The 23,637-nt window shown below is 45.3% G+C and overlaps 2 protein-coding genes across 4 annotated transcripts in view; one reads left to right on the top strand and one right to left on the bottom strand.

Moving 5' to 3' along the window:
• The window catches only part of LOC115207608 (nuclear receptor coactivator 3), a 34,561-nt gene extending 17,665 nt beyond the window's left edge, over window positions 1-16,896 (top strand). For 2 of the 3 annotated variants that reach the window (XM_029774866.1, XM_029774867.1), the window contains 20 exons: window positions 5,741-5,845; window positions 6,082-6,242; window positions 7,968-8,068; window positions 8,259-8,433; window positions 8,544-8,741; window positions 8,951-9,037; window positions 9,273-9,416; window positions 9,615-9,762; window positions 9,923-11,483; window positions 11,579-11,705; window positions 11,861-12,061; window positions 12,280-12,513; window positions 12,641-12,758; window positions 12,956-13,127; window positions 13,246-13,602; window positions 13,750-13,851; window positions 14,056-14,281; window positions 14,522-14,702; window positions 14,789-14,957; window positions 15,088-16,896. In XM_029774866.1, coding sequence (XP_029630726.1) covers window positions 5,760-5,845; window positions 6,082-6,242; window positions 7,968-8,068; window positions 8,259-8,433; window positions 8,544-8,741; window positions 8,951-9,037; window positions 9,273-9,416; window positions 9,615-9,762; window positions 9,923-11,483; window positions 11,579-11,705; window positions 11,861-12,061; window positions 12,280-12,513; window positions 12,641-12,758; window positions 12,956-13,127; window positions 13,246-13,602; window positions 13,750-13,851; window positions 14,056-14,281; window positions 14,522-14,702; window positions 14,789-14,957; window positions 15,088-15,099 — 4,560 coding nt within the window. In that variant the 5' untranslated portion in view covers window positions 5,741-5,759 and the 3' untranslated portion in view covers window positions 15,100-16,896. Of the gene's footprint in view, window positions 1-2,990; window positions 3,349-5,740; window positions 5,846-6,081; window positions 6,243-7,967; window positions 8,069-8,258; window positions 8,434-8,543; window positions 8,742-8,950; window positions 9,038-9,272; window positions 9,417-9,614; window positions 9,763-9,922; window positions 11,484-11,578; window positions 11,706-11,860; window positions 12,062-12,279; window positions 12,514-12,640; window positions 12,759-12,955; window positions 13,128-13,245; window positions 13,603-13,749; window positions 13,852-14,055; window positions 14,282-14,521; window positions 14,703-14,788; window positions 14,958-15,087 lie in introns of those variants that run through there. The other variant, XM_029774868.1, reaches the window with a different exon arrangement.
• Window positions 16,897-21,655: 4,759 nt separating this feature from the next.
• On the bottom strand, window positions 21,656-22,895 carry LOC115207607 (DNA-binding protein inhibitor ID-1). Its single transcript, XM_029774865.1, has 2 exons — window positions 22,397-22,895; window positions 21,656-22,180 (listed from the first exon to the last, which is right to left on the bottom strand). The coding sequence occupies exons 1-2, from the start codon at window positions 22,751-22,753 to the stop codon at window positions 22,145-22,147; spliced, it is 393 nt and encodes a 130-aa protein (XP_029630725.1). The 5' UTR covers window positions 22,754-22,895; the 3' UTR covers window positions 21,656-22,144.
• Window positions 22,896-23,637: the final 742 nt, after the last annotated feature.

Genomic DNA, 23,637 nt, shown 5'->3' with positions numbered 1-23,637 from the left:
TGCTTTACCAGCACCACATTGATATTGTGTAATGGAAAGATTTGTACAAGGAAATAAAACTTTTCACTGCAGTCTCCTATACAACCTCTTTCTTGTTCTTTTCCCCCTATATCTTGTATACAGTCAAGCTATATAGCTTGACATTTTTCATTCAGTACTGAGAGCATAGTCCCGCTTGTAAGGTGTGAGGGAAGGGGGGAGAAAATAAAGGAAAGACAGATTTAGAGGGATGGTGAAAATGAGATTGAACAGGGAGCATGCAGTGGAGACGTATGGCTTAGAGACTAGGAGTGTGTCAGCGGTGGCGCTCTACAAGAGACTAGGAGTGTTTCTCAATGAATACTACTGTGCTCCTAGCACGGGAGGGTCGGAGTACGAGTCCATATCAAAGTATGCGAAAAAGGAGCACTAATCAAATGCATACTCCGTTTGTACATATTTGGAAGCTTCAACAGAAAGTATGCACAGAAATGTATGTGTATATGACGCAACCACGTAAAAAATTATGCACATTTTCTTGAAATCAATGGCGGCCATTGTTTGAGCTGAAGGGAGAGAAAATACACTGACTTCGGATTGAAATGTTGCCCAATGACACCGCATACTGTATGTTTCCAGGCAACAATATTTTATCTTGACAAGTTAATAAATACATGTAATTTGGGCACCACTATTTTTTTAACCTTTTATTTAACTAGGCAAGTCAGTTAAGAACAAATTCTTATTTTCAATGATGGCCTAGGAACAGTGGGTTAACTGCCTTGTTCAGGGGCAGAATGACAGATTTGTACCTTGTCAGCTCGGGGATTCAATCTTGCAACCATTCGGTTACAAGTCCAATGCTCTAACCACTAGGCTAGCCACCTGCTGCCCCAATACCCACTGTAATGTGCGTAAGTCGCAAGCCCATAGTCAGTCCGGGTTCCCGATTGGCGCAGTGGTCTAAGGCACTGCATCTGAGGTGTCACTACAGTCTCTGGTTCGATTCCAGGCTGTATGACATGATTGGGTGTCCCATAGGGCGGTGCGCAATTGGCCCGGGTTTGGCTGTGGTAGGCTGTCATTGTAAATAAGAATTTGTTCTTAACCTGTCTGGGAACGTGGGACGCTCCACCCTAGTCAACAGCCAGTGGAATCGCGTTGTGCGAAATACAAATACCTCAAATGCTATAACTTCAATTATAAAAACATATGACTATTTTACACCATTTTATAGATACACCTCTCCTGAATCGAACCACGTTGTCCGATTTTCAAAAACGCTTTACAGCAAAAGCAAAACATTAGATTATGTTAGAGTACCCTGCCCAAAAAAATCACACTGCCATTTTCAAAGCAACTAGCATGCATCACAAATACCCAAAACACAGCTAAATGCAGCACTAACCTTTGACAATCTTCATCAGATGACACTCCTAGGACATCATGTTACACAATACATGCATTTTTTGTTCGATAAACTTCATATATCTAAAAACAGCATTTTACATCGGCGCGTGACGTTCAGAAAATATTTTCCCTCAAATGCTTCCGGTGAATCAGCGCTACAATTTACAAAATTACTATTCGAAACCATTGTTAAAATTTAATATTGTCATTCAAAGAATTATAGATTTAAAATCTCGTGAATGCAACCGCATTGCCAGATTTAAAAATAACTTTACTGGGAAATCACACTTTGCAATAAACAACGTGGTATGCTCAGAAAAATAGGCTAGGCGATACATGTTAGCGCCATCTTGGAACCATTTAAATCAAATATACTATTGTAAATATTCCCATACCTTTTGATTATCTTCATCAGAAGGCACTTCCAGGGATCCCAGGTCCACAACAAATGTAATTTTGTTTGAAAAAGTTAATAATTTGTCCCAATAGTTCCTTCTTGTTAGCGCGTTCCGAAGGCTACTCATAATGTACGAGGCGCGCTGGACTTGTCGTCACGAATGTGCAAAAAAATATATATTTACGTTCGTTCAAACATGTCAAACGTTGTATAACAAATCTTTAGGGCCTTTTTCAACCAGAGCTTCAATAATGTTCAAGGCGGACGATTGCATTGTCTTACTAAACGTTTCGGAACAAAAGGGTTCCCATGGGCACCCGCGTCATAGTAGTAATGGCCCTCCCCCTGTAACCAACTTCCCAAGCCTCTCTTTGGGTCAGTTTCTACCATAAGACTCAAACCACTTTGTAAAGACTGTCGACATCTAGTGGAAGCTTTAGGAAGTGCTAAATGATTAAGTCCCAGTGTGTTTCAATGGCAAAGGCTTTGAAAGTGTTTCCACACATCAGATTTCCACTTCCTGTTAGGATTTGTCTCAGGGTTTTAACTGCCATATGAGTTCTGTTATACTCAGACACCATTCAAACAGTTTTTTTAGAAACTTTAGGGTGTTTTCTATCCAAATCTACTAATTATATGCATATTCTAGTTACTGGGCAGGAGTAGTAACCAGATTAAATCGGGTACGTTTTTTTTATCCGGCCGTGCAAATACAGCCCCTTATCCCCAACAGGTTAACTGACTTGCCTGGTATTTTGATTTATTTTTTAACCTTTGAAGTCAATAGCGCTAGCAACTTCTATTAGCTAGCAAGCCAGATATAGGCACACATAATTTAGCTAGCTACCCACGAAGAATTGACATCTGCCTTAACATTAGTTAGTCATTTTTGCGATCTGGTTAGGGTTGGTTAGTTATGAAGTATGTGAGAATCATAATCTATCAGCTAGCTACTGTAACTATTGTTGCCATTGTCCTGGCTGGAAGAAGGTTCAGTGACTGGGGGCGCAGCATGAGGTAATACAGTAGGGGGGTGTGGGTGCTTCTCAAATGTAATGCTTTCTGTTCTCCACACTATCCCATCTTCACAAAAACGTCCTCGGAGAATGTACTTGGCGCATGAGCATGTGGAGCACGGTAGTATGTACACTGAGAAACCCCCTAGGAGTGTCAGAGGTGCTGCTCTACACGTCCAAGCCTGCAGTTTTGGACTGAGGTTGCATAACAGCTCTCATCCATTCTGCAGTTTTCCACTCAGGAATGATGAGCTCATAGTGTGTGTGTGTGTGTGTGTGTGTGTGTGTGATTGTGAGAAAGACAGTATGTCTGTGCGTGCCAGTGTGCTTGCCTGCCCATTTCAGTTTGTGTGTGTGTCCTAGCCTACCTCTCAAGCGCTGGAACAATGAACTTGAATGTTTTTTTTCTTTGTGGTGCGGGAAAGGGAAAGTAGTGGCTGTCTTCCTCTGGTGTGAACCCTGAGGGGGTCAAGGCCCGTCCAGGGGAGGAAAACAAGGGCAGAGTCTACGAAGAAGGGAACAGCAGATGTAGAGGGAGGATTCGGGGTAAGAGAAGTGGGCATGAAGGGAAGAGGTGTGTAGTGGCGGCAGGGGCTGTTGGAAACATGAATGCAGTATAGTCTAATCTCAGGACCAACATTTCTATTGTTTTCCATGAATAGAATTCAGCTTGTCCCTGTGCTGGTGTTTATTGTACTGCTAGAGGAGGAGTAGCGCAGGCAGCAGCAGGCTGAACGCAGGATGACCCATTTCTCCAGAGGCTTTAAATCACATCAGTCCCTCACACTGGAACAGATGAGATTTTCCTCCTATCAAATGCTATGTAGGGAGACTCGTATAGCTTCTAGCTAACTCCGCTTACTGTCTGAATCGCCTTTGTTAATATGTCAATTCAAAAGAAAAATAGCAGAGGGATTTTGGTAGTTAGTGTATGGAATAATAGTAGTAATGGACAAACCTCTTGGACAAGGTGCACTAAGAAGAGGCCTAATGCAGTTTCAACTTAATCTTAAAAGTTGTAATGGTAGAATGCACAAGTTGGAAATTGGGTATTACATCATCAGTTCCTCTTGTCATATCAGTCATTGCATACCTTAGCTATTTATAACTTTCAGAAATGTCCAGATCAACTAACCCATGTCAGCTAATGTTTTTTAGCCCATAGATTTTGTTGTGATGTTTGAGTCACTCATATCACAGGAATGCACATTAGCCATGGCAAAATGTATAGAATTGCAAGAAAATGACCTTTAAAACCTGCACAATTTTTTTTTTTCTGCAAATGAGGGGCGTGAACAACTTGTCGTTAACCTCTTACATCTAGACGTTCCACTAGCGGAACACCTGCTCCAATATCCAATGATAGGTGTGGCGCGAAATACAAACTCCTCGAAAATCCGAAATCTTCAATTTTTCCAACATATGACTATTTTACACCATTTTAAAGACAAGACTCTCCTTTATCTAACCACACTGTCCGATTTCAAAAAGGCTTTACAGCGAAAGCAAAACATTAGATTATGTCAGGAGAGTACCCAGCCAGAAATAATCACACAGCCATTTTTCAAGCTAGCATATAATGTCACAAAAAACAAAACCACAGCTAAATGCAGCACTAACCTTTGATCTTCATCAGATGACAACCCTAGGACATTATGTTATACAATACATGCATGTTTTGTTCAATCAAGTTCATATTTACATCAAAAACCAGCTTTTTACATTAGCATGTGACGTTCAGAACTAGCATTCCCACCGAACACTTCCGGTGAATTTACTAAATTACTCACGATAAACGTTCACAAAAAACATAACAATTATTTTAAGAATTATAGATACAGAACTCCTTTATGCAATCGAGGTGTCCGATTTTAAAATAGCTTTTCGGTGAAAGCACATTTTGCAATATTCTGAGTAGACAGCCCGGCCATCATGGCTAGCTATTTTGACACCCACCAAGTTTGGTACTCGCCAAACTCAGATTTACTATAAGAAAAATTGGATTTCCTTTGCTGTTCTTCATCAGAATGCACTCCCAGGACTTCTACTTCAATAACAAATGTTGGTTTGGTTCCAAATAATCCATAGTTGTATCCAAATAGCGCCGTTTTGTTCGTGCGTTCAAGACACTATCCGAAGGGTGACGCGCCCGGCGCGTTTCGTGACAAAAAAATTCAATATTCCATTACCGTACTTCGAAGCATGTCAAACGCTGTTTAAAATCAATTTTTATGCGATTTGTCTCGTAAAAAAGCGATAATATTCCGACCGGGAGTCGTTGTTTTCGTTCAAAGACTGAAAATGTAAACATGGAGTCGTCTCGTGCACGCGCACACCTGTCTCATTGTTCTCAGATCGACCACTTACCAAATGCGCTACTGTTTTTCAGCCATGGCCTGCAAAGTCATCATTCAACGTTCTGGCGCCTTCTGAGAGCCTATGGGAGCGTTAGAAAATGTCACGTTACAGCAGAGATCCCTGTTTTGGATAGAGATGATCAAGAAGGCCAAGAAATGGTCAAAGGGCGCTTCCTGTTTGGAATCTTCTCAGGTTTTGGCCTGCCAAATGAGTTCTGTTATACTCAGACACCATTCAAACAGTTTTAGAAACTTTAGTGTGTTTTCTATCCAAAGCTAATATGCATATATTAGCTATATGCATATTCTAGTTTCTGGGCAGGAGTAATAATCAGATTAAATCGGGTACGTTTTTTATCCGGCTGTGAAAATACTGCCCCCTATCCATAACAAGTTAACAGTGCATGTGGTGCGCATGGGATGTTCCCCAATGCTGGAAAGGGGGGCCTGAGTAAAAAAAATGTCTGGGAACCCTTGCTCTAACGCATAAATCGGAGCGGAATGAAGTACAATAAGCCAGTCAGTAGCACTGGTCACATGTCAGTCAGTGTCTGCGTCTCAGATCTGTCTTGTCTCCCCAGGTGCTGATATGTGCTGAGGATGAGTGGCGTGGCAGACAACTCCATGGCGCCCATGTGCTCCGAACGGAAACGCAAGATCTCCACCTGTGATACACCAGGCCTTGGGCGAGTCACTGTTGGGAGCTGTGCCTCCGTCTGCATCTCCTTCCTGTCTGTCTCTCTGTGTGTGCCTGTCTTAGTGTGTTTTATAAGCAAAGAGTTTTCTTTCCTCCCTAGCCTTTGTGAAATGCCCCTTTCCTTGGCTTCAATATCCATTTTTCATTCCCATAGATTTCTGGTCATTATGGAGGATAGGTGTGGTTGTCATGGTGACATATTTGACCGTACCCCCCCCCCTGCAGGTGTGACAAGCGCAGAAGGGAGCAGGAGAGTAAATACATTGAGGAGCTGGCCGAGCTGATCTCTGCCAACCTCAGCAACATGGTCAGATTCAACGTGAAGCCAGACAAATGTGCCATCCTCAAGGAAACCGTCCGGCAGATCAGGCAAATCAAAGAGCAAGGTACCAGCTCCCCAATGCTCTCTACTGATTCCACTAGTGTGCTCTTAATAATTGTTTTTTATTTCACCTTTATTTAACCAGGTATGCAAGTTGAGAACAAGTTCTCATTTACAATTGCGACCTGGCCAAGATAAAGCAAAGCAGTTCGACACATACAACACAGAGTTACACATGGAGTAAAACAAACATACAGTAGAAAAATAAGTCTATTTACAATGAGCAAATGAAGTGAGATAAGGGCGGTAAAGGCAGAAAGGCCATGGTGGCAAAGTAAATGCAATATAGCAAGTAAAACACTGGAATGGTAGATTTGTAGTGGAAGAAAGTGCAAAATAGAAATAATGGGGTGCATAATATCAGCATGTTTTGGATTTTAGCTTAACAAAAGGAGGTAGGAGAACATGGTTAGTCATAAATCATTGCTGTAGTATTTGCTCAGTGCATGGTTTTATGATTAGAAGGATGCTGTGTCTAACTGGGCTGTAGAGACTGTCAGTGATGAAGCTGTTAGGTGGTGGCTGCCTGGCCTCGGTGTTGGTGGGTAATGAACACCTGTAATTGAGTCGTGGTGGCGATGGCTCAAGGCCATGGTGCTCTAGGCTCATGTGTCTGCTTGCACTGGAGTGGCAGGCCCAGCCTAGGAGACGGATGGGACTGGAGATCAGGGTGGAAGGGGAGGGCTCAAGACAAGCGAGGGATTCAAGCACCATAAATTCCCCCCCCCCTGCCCTTTGTGGCTCTTAAGTGGTTGGATTGTGTAAGCAGTATGGTATTAGCTCCACCTAGCCTTCAGGTAAATTATGTGCCGTTTATACCTATGCAATCCACTCGGATTAGACCAGTGAGGAAGGTGAGAAGGAAGGAAAGTTATTGGATTGGTATCCACCCCAGGGCCACAGCTGGCTGCTGCTGCTTGGAGCTTTGTACAGCCAAGTTGCCATAGTTACAGGAAGTGAATGATGAAGGCCGTCTTGTTCTGTTACCTTTTAACCACTGATCTCTTGCCCTTTTTTTCTCCAATTCCTTTACTCCTGTCTAATTTAGTTCTACTCTTTCATCTCATCCCTCAAATTAGTGTTAGCCTTGTGTAACTCAACATAAAGAACCAAAAGCTATTTTTGTTCCATCTCTCCCTTCCAAGTCAATCTCTCTTCGAATCAGAATTGTTGAACACTGAACTATATCATGATTGAATCTAATGGTATTTTTAGAAGTGTATAAACTTTGTTAATGCTGCCTCCTGGTGGTGGGCAGTTGGTCATTTTTACAGTGACATGGTTGGCTGGATAACTGGTGTCTGTAGGCTAATTTTGGTCTCCTGCAAAACTGTTTTGCAGTTCTGTTTCTAATTTATCCTCACAATTCCACAATGGATATCAAGCTGCTTGTTTAGAGTTATATCCTGCAGTATGTGTTGCACTGTAATAACTGGATTTACCTCATCTAATGTGAAGTGTGTCTTCCCTGTGGCTCAGTTGGTAGAGCATGGTGTTTGCAACGCCAGCATGGTGTGTGCAACGCCAGGGTTGTGGGTTCGATTCCCACGGGGAGCCAGCACAATTATTATTATTATTATTATTATTATTATTATTATTATTATTATTTTTTTTTTTTTTAAATGCATGAAATGTATGCATTCACTACTGTAAGTCGCTCTGGATAAGAGTGTCTGCTAAATGACTAAAATGTAAATGTAAGTAACTGTGGATCCTTGTCCCTCTGCAGGGAAGAGTTCATGCAGCGATGACGACGTCCAGAAGGCAGATGTGTCTTCCACTGGTCAAGGGGTCATTGACAAGGACCATCTGGGACCGCTGCTGCTACAGGTTAGCCTCTGGACAGGGTGGGGGTCAAAGGGCAGTGAAATTAGGTTCATCTCCTTATGTTGAATCGGTGACATACAATTATGTGACTAGCTCTTTTATGTGCACCTGGTCACAAACATTAGTATTGGAAGTTGACAAACACAATTGAATTATCTCCCCCTGTTCCCCTCTCCCTTCTCCTCTGGCTCAGGCCCTGGATGGCTTCCTGTTTGTGGTGAACCGGGAGGGCAGCATCGTGTTTGTGTCTGACAACGTGACCCAGTACCTGCAGTACAAACAGGAGGAGCTCATCAACACCTCTGTCTACAACATCCTCCATGAGGACGACCGGGAGCAGCTGCACAAGAACCTGCCCAAGACCAACGGTGCCAGACACACAGTCCCAATAAAACTTGAACATATGCCATTTCACTTTTATTTACTGGCCCTGCAGAATGGCATGTAAGTAATTATTGTGTCCCTTTATCTCATCCAGCACCCAATGGTGGGTCATGGGGAGGAGAGGCACTGCGGCAGAAGAGCCACACCTTTAACTGCCGTATGCTGGTGAAATACGGTCACGGACAGAACCATCAGAACCATGGGCAGTCTGAGGGTCCCAACAGGCAGCGCTACGAGACCATGCAGTGCTTCGCCCTGACCCAGCCCCGTGCCATGATGGAGGAAGGAGAAGGTAGTGAGCTAGGCGCAGGACGTCCTCCTCAATCATGTGTAACAGTTAAATGTGTATTTTCTATTTATGACACAGACCTGTTGTACTTCTCACATTTGACTTTCTGTAAATGTATTATGGGAACTGGGACAGAAATGTTGTAGAGCCTGATCTAGGTTAATTAGAGAATGATTGTGTATACTGACTGGGCTGTGGCTGTGTATGTCCAGACCTGCAGTCGTGTATGATCTGCGTGGCCCGTCGCGTCAATGCAGTGGAGAGGAGCGAGAGGTTCAGCACCCGCCATGAGCTCTCAGGTGAGACGACTGTAAACGCGCTACAGTCATGTGTTCATTCTCTATTCAAATGCTCGCTCCATTCGTTCAATCTGAGTAACCGAACACGCTCTCAAACGGTTGGGATTGTCTATTGATCTGCACCGTTTTAGGACATGAATTTGAGTCTGGGACACAGACATTTGTTGATCAAAATGAAATAAGAATACAGTTGCAATGTATGTGACCCCTGCCCTGTGGTTGTGTTGTCTGATAGGTAAACTGATAGAGATCGAACAGCAGAGTTCTCTCCACACCACCATGCATCCAGGCTGGGAGGACCTGGTGAGGCGCTGCATGCAAATGTTCCTTCATCGCAGCGAGGGCCAGCCCTGGTCCTACAAACGTCACTACCAGGAGGGTACGTCTCTCTCTGCTATACTCTTCTCTTCTGGCTCCCTGCAATATAACCATGTCTTCTCACAATGTCTCCCCTTGATACTGAGCAATAAATACACAAGTACTAAGCATCTCTGCTCCTCATTTATAACAGACTACTATTAGGTGATAAGCATGATGGTTGGTCAGTCTCATTTACTGTCTTCATGGTTCTCTCCAGCCTTCCTGCATGGCTGTGCCGAGACGCCATCTTACCGGTTCTCTCTCTCTGACGGCACCCCGGTCACTGCTCAAACCAGGAGTGAACTGTGTCGTAACCACACCTCCAATGAGCCACCCACCTTCCTTTCTACCCACCTGCTACAGAGGTTAGTATGTCAGCTTGGTGTGCTCAGAACCATGGCATCACCATCACCCACTCAGTGTAGGATTTGACTGTTTTCTTTGTCCAGGTGTAGTAGGTCAGATTGAGGTTTTTACTGTATTGTAGGTAGTTTTCCACTCCTGACCTCTCCTTCTCCCTGCCAGGGAGCAGAATGGCTTCCAAACCAACCACGGGGGTGTGATGAGGCACCAGGGCATGGGCCTCCCCAACACCCAGATGAGCATGGCTCCTGGAGGGGGCATGGGTGGCATGAACAGGGGCTTTGGCATGGGGGCAGAGCAGGGGCACATGGGTCAGAGAGGCGGGCCCCCGTATGCAGCTGGCAACAGGATGAACTCCATTAATCAGACTAACTCAATGAGCCCTTCGATGCATCAAATTAACTCTCAAATGAATTCAATGAACAATAGGAGTCCGATGAATTCCATTAATCAAACAAACTCCATGCATCCAATGAACTCTCAGATGAATTCCATGAACCAGATTAATTCTATGAGTCAGATGAACCAGATAAATCGGATGAACCAGAGGAGTCAGATGAGCCTCCCTGGAATGCATCAGCAGCATCTACAGCATCCTCAGCAGCAGCAGGCCCCGTTCCATGGGGTGGGGTACGGCATGGGGGCCGTGACTAGCCCCCCCCAGGGCAGTCCAGGTATGAATGCCCCCCAGCAGAACATCATGGGCTCCCCTAGAGTAAGGGGGAGCCCCAAAATGTGTGCTAGCCCCTTTTCCCCAGGAGGTATGCACTCTCCCATGAGCTCGGGTCACCCAGGGGGGTCAGGAGTGAGCACTGGCTTCTCCAGCAGCTCCCTAAATGCCCTCCAGGCCATCAGTGAGGGGGTGGGCACCTCTCTACCTGCACTCACCTCTCCCCCCGCACACAAGCCTGACAGCTCCCCAAGCGTCAACTCCACCCAGCAGGGACAAAACCAGGGGCAGGGCGCGGTATGTAAACCAGGCAGTTCAGACTCCAAGAGCCCGGGTAGCTCACTGGCCAGTGGAGGGAAGCAGCAACATACCCCCACCACAGAGGGGACCTCAGACAAGCCAGACAGCCAGGCCAACAGGGAGGGCCCAGCCTGGGGAGAAGCCAACCGACGGGGCCCTGACAACAAGAGGGGCCATAAGAAGCTCCTGCAGCTCCTCAACTCCCCTACAGAGGAGTTGGTGCCCCCTAACCCCCAGGCCGGCCCTGGCACCACCCCCATGGGCTCCGAGGCCAAGGAGAGCTTGGGGGGTATGCCCAGCCCCTCCACGGGTGTGTCGTCCTCCACTGCTGCAGTGGGACAGCAAGGCCTAGGATCAGGGGCTGCAGCAGCACACTTTGTCAACCAGTCCCTGCAGGAGAAGCACAAGATACTCCACAAGCTGCTGCAAAATGGCAACACCCCAGATGAGGTGGCCCGCATCACAGCTGAGGCCACTGGAAAGGTCACTGATGGTGGTCCAGAGGCTGGGCCAGGAGGTCCAGGATTGGGGCCAGGGGCAAGGGGGGCTGAGATGAAGCAAGAGCAGCACAGCCCCAAGAAGGAGAAGACCCACGCCCTCCTCCACTACCTCCTCAACAAGGACGACTCTGAAGGGGCAAGGGGTGATGTCAAGCCAAAGCTGGATGAGCTAGAGGGGAGGGGAGCCTCAGGGGTCACAACCTCTGAACCCAACTCCATGGTGGGGAAGGTCAAGACTGAACCACCTGATGAGGTAGGGAGAGAAGTTGTGCCTATGGTTAATTCATTTATATTTATTCAGCAAAGAGCAGCTTGTTAACAGTAACATTTGTTTGTTTTCCTTCCCAGTTGGAAACCCTGGAGACAATTCTTGGAGGCTGCAGGAACTCCAGCTCTGGGTTTTATCCCGAGCCCGACTCCAGAGCTGGAAAAGAAGGGGGAAACCAGCGGGGAAGTGGCCCAGACAGTTTGCATGGTAAACTACCATGAGTGGCTGCTAATTCTGAATAGATAATTCCGGAAGTGCTTATGTTGCCCATTTTAATTGACTTATGCAGCAAACCACACATCCTTACCATATGTAGAGCGTTTGTCCTTGGCCTGTACTGACACTTCCTCTGTGTGTTCCAGATGAGGGGAGAGGAGCCATGATGTCTGCCCAGCGTGGTCCCCTCCAAAGGGCTCTGTCATTGGACGCTAGGCCCCTGGGTGGTGGTGGAGGCCTGGCAGGGAGGAGGAACGTCCCCTGCCCCACCCTTATCAAACTGGAGAACATGGAGGCCCCTATCCGGCCAGGCATGACCAACGGTTTTCCAGGACCTGGAGGCATGGGTATGTGTCCACCACAGGGTGGTGCCGCCAACAAATAACTTTCTTACTTTACTCACCTACGTTGGGTTGATTGGTTTCAGCATGTGGATTTTGCCCCTTTCCCTCTCAATCTAGTGACCTTTCTGGCCTCTCCTTATTACACTCCAATGACAGCACTGCTGTTCAGTTTTACAGTTAGATATATTTAGTTAATTGACGTTAACAAGACTGTTCTCTAGGAGGCATGAACAGGGCTATGGGAATGCCACAGCGGCCCTCCATGGCAGGGCAAGGTGACTGGGGGATGCCAAAGTCCAGTGGCAGTCCTGTGGGGGCACCAGGATACCCCTCGATGGGCCGGCCAAGGATGGACTTCAACTCCAAGGGCATAATGGGAGGCCCCTTGGTCAACCGATCCAATAGTTTACCTGGCAACACCAGGTCTATGCTGAAGCAGCAACTCATGGAAATGGGTATGTAGTGTGTGGATGGGCGGGGTGAGTGAATATTACAAGTAGTTTGGTTGAGTATTTATGACCAACTGTATGCGTGTTCATGTTTGTGTATGATTTGGTTCTTGCTGAATTCTACTCTCTGTAGCTTCCAATGAGGTGAATATGGGGATGAGTCCCTTCAGTGGGCAGGGTCCTCCACCTCACTCTCCCTCCTGGCCTGACAGTGCCATGGGAATGGACAGACCACCCACTAACACACATAGGTGAAAAACCATCTTAATCATAAACACACATTTATACACACTCGCTGTCTGCCTCATTGTTCCCCCCCTCATTTGTTTGCTCTGTCTTCTGTTAACCCAAACATAATTAGCACTTGGTCTGGAGTGTGTTGGCTCCTCTGTATACAGTACAACTGGTGCCTGTGCTGTACTAACCCCCCTTCCTTGTTGTGTACCAGGCGTAAGTTTGGGAACACCCTGGATGAGCTCCTGGTTCCACCCTCCACCAGCCAGGGGCAGAGTGACGAGCTGGCACTGCTGGACCAGCTGGACTCTCTGCTCAACAACACTGATGTTATCGCCCTTGAGGAAATCGACCGGGCCCTGGGCATCCCCGATCTCGTAGGACAGGTACCTTATGAGGACTTCCAGATAACATGGAGCCGAGTCCTTTATTTACAGTGCCTATAAACCATGTGACAAGAATCATACTGTTATATTGACCATGTCTAACCTCTCTCCTTCCCAGACTCATGGTCCAGAGCAGCAGCCACAGCCAGGTCCGGGGCGGAGGCCCCCATCAGAGCCCTTCGCTGGCCCAGGACCAGACACCTCCATGGGGGTGGAGCAGAAGCCCATGTATGGCCAGGGGTACCCAGGACCCCCCTCTATGGGCATGCAGTCAGCCTATGGGGGTAACCCCATGCAGGGCCAGTCCCCTGCTGGTTTCAACCCCATGATGAACCAGATGGGGGGCCAGCAAGGCTCAGGGGGCTTCCCTGGCATGGGGGAGATGGTCCACCCCCGTGCCAACATGAGACCCCGCATGATGAGCGCCATCAAGCCCCTTAGACAGCAGCTGGTGCAGAGGTTACAGGGCCAGCAGGTATGAGCATATGACACACATCACTTCAAAGTTGCAGAAAAGGCTATATTTGATTGTGATGTCTAGATGTAGAGGCACGTGAACGCAGGCAGGTGGATCACCTAAATGGATGGCAAATGTGACTAACTTTATTCTCTCCCTCTGTAGTTCATGAACCAGACCCGTCAGGGTATGGGCATCAAGATGGAAAATACCCCTACAGGAAACCCTGCGTTGCGGCCTGGGATGCAGCCCAGTATGGGGAGTCAGGTAGGTAGTCACACCCCTCCCATGTCATGTTCCATAAAATCAACATCTGGTAGGGCATACCACCTCTCTCTCTCACACACACTGATTAAACCCATCCTGTTGCCATGTAGGAAATCAAATTTTATTGGTCACATGCAGATGTTATTGCGAGTGTAGCGAAGTGCTTGTAGTCATATTAGTGTGTTCCCCTGTCTGCTTGGGCAGCCTGGATTCCTGAATGCTCAGATGATGGCTCAGCGCAGCAGAGAGATGATGACACTACAGATGAGGAGACAGAGGATGATGATGCTAATGCAGCAGCAACAGGCTGCAGCAGGAGGCTTCAGCCCCTCACCTAACATCACGGCCTCTGCAGGCATGGACAACCCAATGGCAGGACCCCCCATGAACCAGCCAGGACAGCAGCAGTTCAACTACGGCGGGAACTATGGTCTGACCAGGATACATTTCCATTTATTTATTAGCCTTGAAGCATCTCCTCCATAGGCTATTCTCTAAAATAGAAGGCTCTATACTCCTGTCCCTACTCCCTTTTCCATTCATACCCTTCTGACGAGGAGTTTGTCCATTCATAGGGTTTGTAATGTTAACTGTCCTCTGTCTAACTGCTATTTCTAACGCATCATTACAAGTATGCATTGTTCATTCTAAGACCTGGCTGTGCTTACAGGAATGAGCCAGCAGGGGGACCATTCATTTGTAGGTGCAGGCAGCAGCCCGCCCAGCAACATGATGCCAGGTCGTGTGGGAGGGCCTCAGAATCCCATGATGCAACACCACCCCCACAGCGGCCCCATGTACCAGTCAGCAGACATGAAAGGCTGGCCACAGGGTGGAATTCCACGGAACAAGTATGTCTGATACGCTGATTATAATGGGGGAAAACGCATTACTTCCTGTTCTCTCGATCTTCTCTACTCTGTTCTTTCTGTTTCAGCTCATACCCCCAGCATCAGTTCACCCAGCAGGGGAACCCAGGCCAGTTTGGGGGGCCCATGATGATGAATGGCTCCATGGGCGGGCCAGGCCCGGTCAGTGGTGCTGGTGGAGCACAGATGGACATGAACTCCATGGGAATGGGCCGGATTCCAATGGGACCTGAACAGGTAGATGGTTTGAAATTTGTTAATAAATAAAAATGGTTAAAGGTAATAACTTTCCGGTAGTGGTTTGATAGCTCAGCCTGAACAGTGTGGATTTATTGTAACATCTGTCCATCCATTTTGTCATTTACAGAAATATTGCTGAAAACTAAGAGCCCTCACCAGGAGGACAGCAAAGACTGCAGTGCCCCACCTATGTGTCTGCAGTGTGGGTGGGAGAAGGGATGGCTAGGGGTCACCGAACAGAGCCCCAAGATCTCCCTCCACTGTTCTCCGGCTTGCGTGTGGAGGACACTCATAATAAGCCACAGTGAAAACAAACCAACTACACAGTGAGAGACTCTGGAATAAAGATACACCTCATACCTAATGCAGCCTCCCGTTGTAGGCTTGCCCCTTTCTGGGTGGAGTGTGTATGACTTAGTTCAAGAAGAGGCCCTGCTTGTTCTTCCTGTGGGAGTGTGTCTGCTACACCAGAGGAGGCCACATCGTATGTGTGCTGGGAAACAGAATCTATTTGATACAGGATGGGATACGGTACAACTCGCTATGGCTGCACTTTACCAGAGGGCTTCTATGTAAAAGGATTGTTGCAATATTTCTTAGTCATTACAGCCTTACTAGATTCAATGCATTCACAGCATTGGTTTCTTTTTCTTTTATCCTTTGGATATGCCCCTCTAATTTAAATATACATTTGGGGAGCTGTTAGCGCAGGTTATTTCTATATTATGCAGATTCAAGCAATACAACTTTCTTCTATGCTTTAGATGGAAACTGAGTGTCAAACTCATAAGCAAACGGTACTGCAGTATTAATGTCACAATTATTCTATGTGAATACGAATTTATAAATATGTTACAAAAGTATCGTACATGCTTTTTATAGATCACTTTTTTGCACAGAGTATGAGACTTGGTCAAATTCTAACTTGTGTATTTGTCTACAAGGTCAATACCATTTTAGTCTGCAGTTTGTTTTAACGTTTTGGACTGATGAGTGAGGGTTTCCCACTTTCCACTTTGTCATTATCTTCTGAACATGTTTTTTCTAAGTGATAACAGCCATGTGTTTCTTTTTAGAAGCACTGACAGTTTGGATGTGGTGCATTGACAGTTTGGAGCTTTGAAATGATCAAAAGGTTTGGTGGTGATGGAAACAAACACCGAATTGCAGTGAAAGGACAGTATTGGAGTGTGTATGAGTATTATAGAAAAGATGGGGTGGCGTTATTGACTAGGGACTGTTTATAAAGTACTTCCTTTCTTTCCTAGCTCTCACTAGTATTTTATTTCCTTTGACTGTTACTCTTGACTCCAAGAAATGTACCTTAAATCTTGCGCAATCCAAAGATATTTTTCCAGTTCTTTGTATGGTTTTTGACAGTGTACATTTTTATCTATGCATTGTATATGCAGACAGTAACTGGGTACATATTGTCATATTATGATATTGTACTAATAGCATAGGGGACTGAGTACTGTTGTTCAGAAGCCAGTGGGTAGCTAACAGTAGCAGTAATGTGTGGACGGGTGATTCAGTGACTGGCGAAGCCCTTTGCAGTGGAATGCAACAGAATGAAAGGCATATCAACCTTTTACTTTTCATTTTTCTCCCGAAAATAACATTTCTGTTTTGTCGTGTTTAATTACTTAAGTAATTTCATTATGTAGAAATGCAATGAAGTCAAAAACAAAGGATTCACCTGGGTATGTTAATTTTTGTAGTTTTCCTTTGTTTTACAGGATGTATATTCCAACGGTTTTGTCTCGATGTTGATAGGGCCATGCTATCCTGGATCCTTGGGACATCTCTAAGTTGACTTTTTTTTTTTAAATGGTTAAGGTTGGGTAAGGGTTATGGTTAGTGATGTCCCAAAGGAACCTGGCTAGCATTAACTGATGTTGATATTGATGTAAATACAAATTTATATTTAAACACTCATGGCTCCAACAGTTGTCTTTCGTCCACAATTTATTAATCAAGAAGAATTGATGGTTGTCTGAGGCATGGCTCATCTCTGGACCTCTGGACACCAAGAATTTTTCAAAGGGGGGCACAAGCTGCAAAATACTGCCAAGAACCGAGTGCGATGGAGGTTAATCTTGGCCTACTCTACCAATGGATTGATGAGCATATGTAAGTAATGCCTCATTTAGGCTGTGTTTAGATAAGCAGCCAAATCCTGAATTTAAAAAATACATTTAAAATTATCCCAGTATTTGGACTTTTGCTCCTTTAACATCAGATCTTTTTCAGAGCTGATCTGATGGGTGAAAATGTATTTCACCAATTGGTCTTATCATAATCGGGCTGGCGTATTAACACACATACACCAAAGGTTCAAATCAGGGTCAAATTGCTTTGTCCTTCTCGTGGTGCAATAACACCAGAGGGTGGCGCTCTTGACACTGTCCACCTCAAGCCTAATACTATTATTACTTATCTGGGAGCCCATCATAATACACTGCTCAAAAAAATAAAGGGAACACTAAAATAACACATCCTAGATCTGAATGAATGAAATCATCTTATTAAATACTTTTGTCTTTACATAGTTGAATGTGCTGACAACAAAATCACACAAATAATCAATGGAAATCCAATTTATCAACCCATGGAGGTCTGGATTTGGAGTCACACTCTAAATTAAAGTGGAAAACCACACCACAGGCTGATCCAACCTTGATGTAATGTCCTTAAAACAAGTCAAAATGAGGCTCAGTTGTGTGTGTGTGTGTGTGTGTGTGTGTGTGTGTGTGTGTGGCCTCCACGTGCCTGTATGACCTCCCTACAACGCCTGGGCATGCTCCTGATGAGGTGGCGGATGGTCTCCTGAGGGATCTCCTCCCTGACCTGGACTAAAGCATCTGCCAACTCCTGGACAGTCTGTGGTGCAACGTGGCGTTGGTGGATGGAGCGAGACATGATGTCCCAGATGTGCTCAATTGGATTCAGGTCTGGGGAACGGGCGGGCCAGTCCATAGCATCAATGCCTTCCTCTTGCAGGAACCGCTGACACTCCAGCCACATGAGGTCTAGCATTGTCTTGCATTAGGAGGAACCCAGGGCCAACCGCACCAGCATATGGTCTCACAAGGGGTCTGAGGATCTCATCTCGGTACCTAATGGCAGTCAGGCTACCTCTGGCGAGCACATGGAGGGCTGTGTGGCCCCCCAAAGAAATGCCACCCCACACCATGACTGACCCACCGCCAAACCGGTCATGCTGGAGGATGTTGCAGGCAGCAGAACGTTCTCCACGGCGTCTCCAGACTCTGTCACGTGCTCAGTGTGAACCTGCTTTCATCTGTGAAGAGCACAGGGCGCCAGTGGCGAATTTGCCAATCTTGGTGTTCTCTGGCAAATGCCAAATGTCCTGCACGGTGTTGGGCTGTAAGCACAACCCCCACCTGTGGACGTCGGGCCCTCATACCACCCTCATGGAGTCTGTTTCTGACCGTTTGAGCAGACACATGCACATTTGTGGCCTGCTGGAGGTCATTTTGCAGGGCTCTGGCAGTGCTCCTATCCTGCTCCTCCTTGCACAAAGGCGGAGGTAGCGGTCCTGCTGCTGGGTTGTTGCCCTCCTACGGCCTCCTCCACGTCTCCTGATGTACTGGCCTGTCTCCTGGTAGCGCCTCCATGCTCTGGACACTACGCTGACAGACAGCAAACCTTCTTGCCACAGCTCGCATTGATGTCCCATCCTGGATGAGCTGCACTACCTGAGCCACTTGTGTGGGTTGTAGACTCCGTCTCATGCTACCACTAGAGTGAATGCACCGCCAGCATTCAAAAGTGACCAAAACGTCAGCCAGGAAGCATAGGAACTGAGAAGTGGTCTGTGGTCTCCACCTGCAGAACCACTCCTTTATTGGGGGTGTCTTGCTAATTGCCTATAATTTCCACCTGTTGTCTATTCCGTTTGCACAACAGCATGTGAAATTTATTGTCAATCAGTGTTGCTTCCTAAGTGGACAGTTTGATTTCACAGAAGTGTGATTGACTTGGAGTTACATTGTGTTGTTTAAGTGTTCCCTTTATTTTTTTGAGCAGTGTATATACTGCTTCAATTCACATTCACTGGCATATTTCACAGCTGCACCCCAGGTATGGGAGGGGTGTGTGTGTGTGTGTGTGTGTGTGTGTGTGTGCGTGCGTGCGCTGAACAGAAATATATAAACGCAACATGTACAGTGTTGGTTTCATGAGCTGAAATAAAGGTCCCAGAAATGTTCCACACACAAAGCATATTTCTCATGTTGTGCAACAATGTTTACATCTGTTAGTGAGCATTTCTCCTTTGCCAAGATAATCCATCCACCTGCCAAGTATGACATATCAAGAAGCTGATTAAACAGCATGATCATTACACAGGTCACCTTGTGCTGGGGACAATAAAGGGCCACTAAAATTAGCAGTTTTGTTACGCAACACAATGTCACATGTGTCAAGTTTTGAGGGAGTGTGCAATTGGCATGTTGACTGCAGGAATGTCCACCAGAGCAGAGCTATTGACATAAAATATACCATGATGAGATCCTGAGACCCATTGTCGTCTCATTCATCCCCCACCATCACCTGATGTTTCAGCATAATGCATGGCCCCATGTCGCAAGGATCTGTACACAATTCCTGTAAGCTGAAAATGTCCCAGTTCTTCAATGGCCTAAATACTCACCAGAAATGTCACCTGTTAAGCATGTTTGGGATGCTCTGGATCAACGTGTACGACAGTGTTCCAGTTCCCTCCAATTTCCAGCAACTAAGCAAAGCCATTGAAAAGGAGTGGGACAACATTCCACAGGCCACAATCAACTCTATGCGAAAGAGATGTCACGCTGCATGAGGCAATTGGTGGTAACACCAGATACTGACTGGTTTTCTGATCCCCACCCCTACCTTTTTTTAAAGATATTTGTGGCCAACAGATGCATATCTGTATTCCCAGATTAGGACCTGATGATTTTATTTCAATTGACTGATTTCCTTTAAACTGTAACTCAGTAAAATCTTTGAAATTGTTGCATGTTCTGTTTTTACATTTTTGTTCAGTATATTTTACTGCAACAAGAAGGAATTTGGAGTGAAATTTGTTTGAACCATAAAGAGTGTAGCCCACATCCCAATAACATTGCATAGTGGTTGTTTTACACAAATGACAACTGTGGTCCGATTGCTGCCTTCACTTGGTGCCAGTTTATAGCCTGTGAATTAACCATGAACAAGAGTTGTCATTTGGGTGGACTGCAGTCTACCAAGCGGCCACATGGGTGCAGTATATTAAAAGGTATTCCAGAAAAACATAGACAAACAGGCTACAATACGCATGCGTGCCTAAAGTATTCAGGAAAGATACAATATAATGTTGCTGTTTTGTGATTGTTCGGCATTAAGGCAAACAAATGTTAGGCATATATTTTTGTAATATATTACTGTGTAAGCTAGGCCCCAGCTGTAGCCTACAAAACCTTCCCAGTCAGAACCCACTAGGCACACACTGGTTCAATCAACGTTGTTTCCACCTCATTTTAATGAAAGTACGTTGAACTAACGTGGAACAGACGTTGAATTGATGTCTGAAAAAATGTATGATTGAAAGGTCAGTTCAAACGGGAATATATTATTGGAAAAATAACAGAAAACGTGGCATATTTCATCCACAAGTAGGCTAAGCATATATTACGCAGATTTTATTTAAAATAAGTAAATTATTTAGCTTACTTATGTTACAGTATAAACGTGCTATTACTATATACTTTGTCTATGTGTGGGAATAGAATCTATAACAGTGAGAGTCTCTTTCTTGGGAGAGCGCCCCACCCATCTGCGGCCTGGTTCGTGGATTACTGTTTGTTAATGTTTCAATCAGCTGTGTGTTGAGGAATGTGGAGCTATTTAACCTGAACTTCCCCAGGTGTGCCGAGGCGCCGCTCAGTCTGGGCCCCACCGCCCGCCCCTGCCCTTGGCACAAAGCTATCACACAAACACAATCGCACACTGGCCGTGCCTCAGAACGCCGGGGCTGCAGCTGTGCGCAGGGAAATGGGAAAACATTGCACCAGGGAGACAGAATAAATCTTATAACGAATTGCCTTTCCAAAAACAGTTTAACCCCTGCCCTGCCGAAATAGAGAACGCTTATGTAGAGGATCCTCAACTAAAACACAATTTACATCAGTGTTTTAGCATGTTCCAAATTGCTATTATATATTTTTTATGAATAGTTACTTAATTCCTGATTAGACCAAATGCTTTCCTATAATTTTGCTAATCTGTTTGACAATTCAGCACATCTTTTCTGCAGTTATCATTGTCAATATCCGTCACGACCTCTTGACTCAACACTCAAGACTTCACCATATTATTTATACTGTATGCTAACTTGTAATTTGCTGTTGTAGGCCTCATTAACTGTTAACTGCCTCAGCTCCTGAAATTACATAATTCTGATAGTAAAAAAGTATTTTGAATAGTTGGTGAAGGTGAATATTTTAAGACCCCCCACACACACACACACATTTTACACAAACTGATGTTATTCCTGAATTTAGTCCAGGGAATGTTGGTCTCCCTCATCTCTCCAAGCCTGTGCATCTTATGTGCATATATGAACACTATATGAATGTATTATGCCTAACTGAATGTGATATGGAATGGGAATGATCTGTGACACACATACCATGAACACCAAAAGCCATGTTTAAAAATAATTGTCTTGTTTTAATAAAAACACAATTTAAGGTACATTGTATAAAAAAAATAAACATTTTTTTTTCACATAGTGTGACATTGTAATATACAATACAGTTTGTCGCTCAGGAATCTGAGAAAATTAATTACTTTTCTTTATAAAATGTTGAATTTCTACATGTTTCACAAGAAACTTTCTTGAGCAACTACACAACAGGCAAAGCTGTTTGCAGTAACTGCCATGGTCCCCTGGCTAACACAGTCTATTCGGACCCAATCGTCTCTATGAGATCCGAGATCTCGAAATGGATCGAATGCCTTGAGTGACAGTTCCTCGCTTCTTGAGAATGTCCATCGAAAGTATTTTCTAGCATGGGAGTTTGCAACTTCCCTACTTGGCTCAAGGTTTGGTAGTGATAAAATGTCACATAATGTAACCTTGTTCATTCATCGTGGTGGTCGCTCTGGAATGATGGTGCGATACTCCGAGAGCTCTAGCGGCACATGATTCTGTCATCCGAGCATCCATTCTGGAGAGAAAATAAAAACGTTTAGGTCAGTGTTTGCAGTGAAATTACTTGCCTACTGAAACGCATGTGAAACTGAACATAACTTTACGCAGTTATAAACAAACCAATTTACGCACAGTTACAGACTATTCTTACTACTACTTACAGTTAGGTCAGATGGGAGACACTAGGTAGCTCTTGTAAAAACTCATCAAGACGTGTCAGAGTGATATTTACCTCGACAGTGATGCTGGCCAGCTCTGCGTTCAGGGTGGTCAGAGGGGTGCGAGACACGTTGATCTGCTGACGGCTCTTTTCCGGCTCGTCCAGTTCGACCTGCAGGTCCCATATGTAGTCAATGACGTGTTGGAGGATCTCCACCTTGCTGGCCTTCTTGTTGGTAGGCAGAGTGGGGACCAGCTCCTTCAGCTTGCTATAACAGCTGTTCATGTCCTGCAGAAACACGGTCATCTGCTCGTCCAGCAGCGGGATCTTACATTTGGAGATGGAAAGGCTCTGGTCGGATAAGCACCGCACCATGTCCTTGCCTCCAACCTTGCTCTTCAGTGCGCAGGTAGGTCCGACAACCTTCATATTGGCTGATGTTGTAGTTTCCAAGGATAATGAAAAGATGGTGCGTAAAAAGATTAGCGAAGGCTCCAAAAGTATTGTTAGTAGTCTTGTAAATGTTGTCTCAGTGATGTTGACAGTTCTCAACAACGCACGAGTGTACAGCTTTGAATTTATAGTAGACTATTTGGGGGCGCCCCCAAACTGTCCTGTTTGCAGAGCGAGGGCCAATAGCACCGCCGTTTTAGCGCTAGAAGGACGGTTCACAAATGAGTTCTTGGCCAATGGGAGCGCGCGCCTGGTTATCAGGATTTACATTCTGTTTGAGGGATGCCGTCACAAATCGAAACAAATTTCTGTCTTTTTACGGGTGAGATGTGGGAATCCAGCTGTCCATGGTTTAGGGACTCTGCAGGTGTAGAGTTCCTGGGACACTCAAGGGGTGGTGTTGGGTATGTGTGCTGTGTTTGTGAATGTGGGTGAGATGGGATTGATTGGATGGCTGATGGTAATAACCACAGCGTTTGAGATTTTTCTCGCCCAATAACCGTTAGAGAGTGCACCACAGATATGACCATGTCATTAAGGTGCCATAAACTAAGACCTACCCAGACTATGGATCATAACTGGTTTATTACCATTTGGTAGTATATGGTTCAAGTCCATTCAAACAATTTGCTAGATCTATAGGCCTAACACACACATTCACAATATAGTGTAGCATTACTTCTTTATTATAAGGTTATTTACACATCTCTGTCTTTCGTGCACTTTCTCCTGTTAACATAGATGGCAGAGAATCTGTTGTCTCATTATTGGCTACTTACAAACTGCACTTTAACAAACTGCACTTTTAGCACAGACTCTCTTTTTCCACTCGTGAAGGGGTGTTCCTGTGAGCAACTTCA

Source organism: Salmo trutta, chromosome 14, assembly GCF_901001165.1.
Source record: "Salmo trutta chromosome 14, fSalTru1.1, whole genome shotgun sequence".
Taxonomy (NCBI): Eukaryota; Metazoa; Chordata; class Actinopteri; order Salmoniformes; family Salmonidae; genus Salmo; species Salmo trutta.
This window is presented reverse-complemented; position numbering and strand designations above follow the sequence as displayed.

What these genes read in the sequence shown, in the direction of transcription:
- LOC115207607 (XM_029774865.1), bottom strand. Translation starts at nt 22,753, where the DNA reads ATGAAGGTTGTCGGACCTACCTGCGCACTGAAGAGCAAGGTTGGAGGC. An exon ending in TGGCCAGCATCACTGTCGAG is followed by an intron (nt 22,181 to 22,396) that starts GTAAATATCACT and finishes TTTTCTCTCCAG; the next exon opens with AATGGATGCTCGGATGACAG.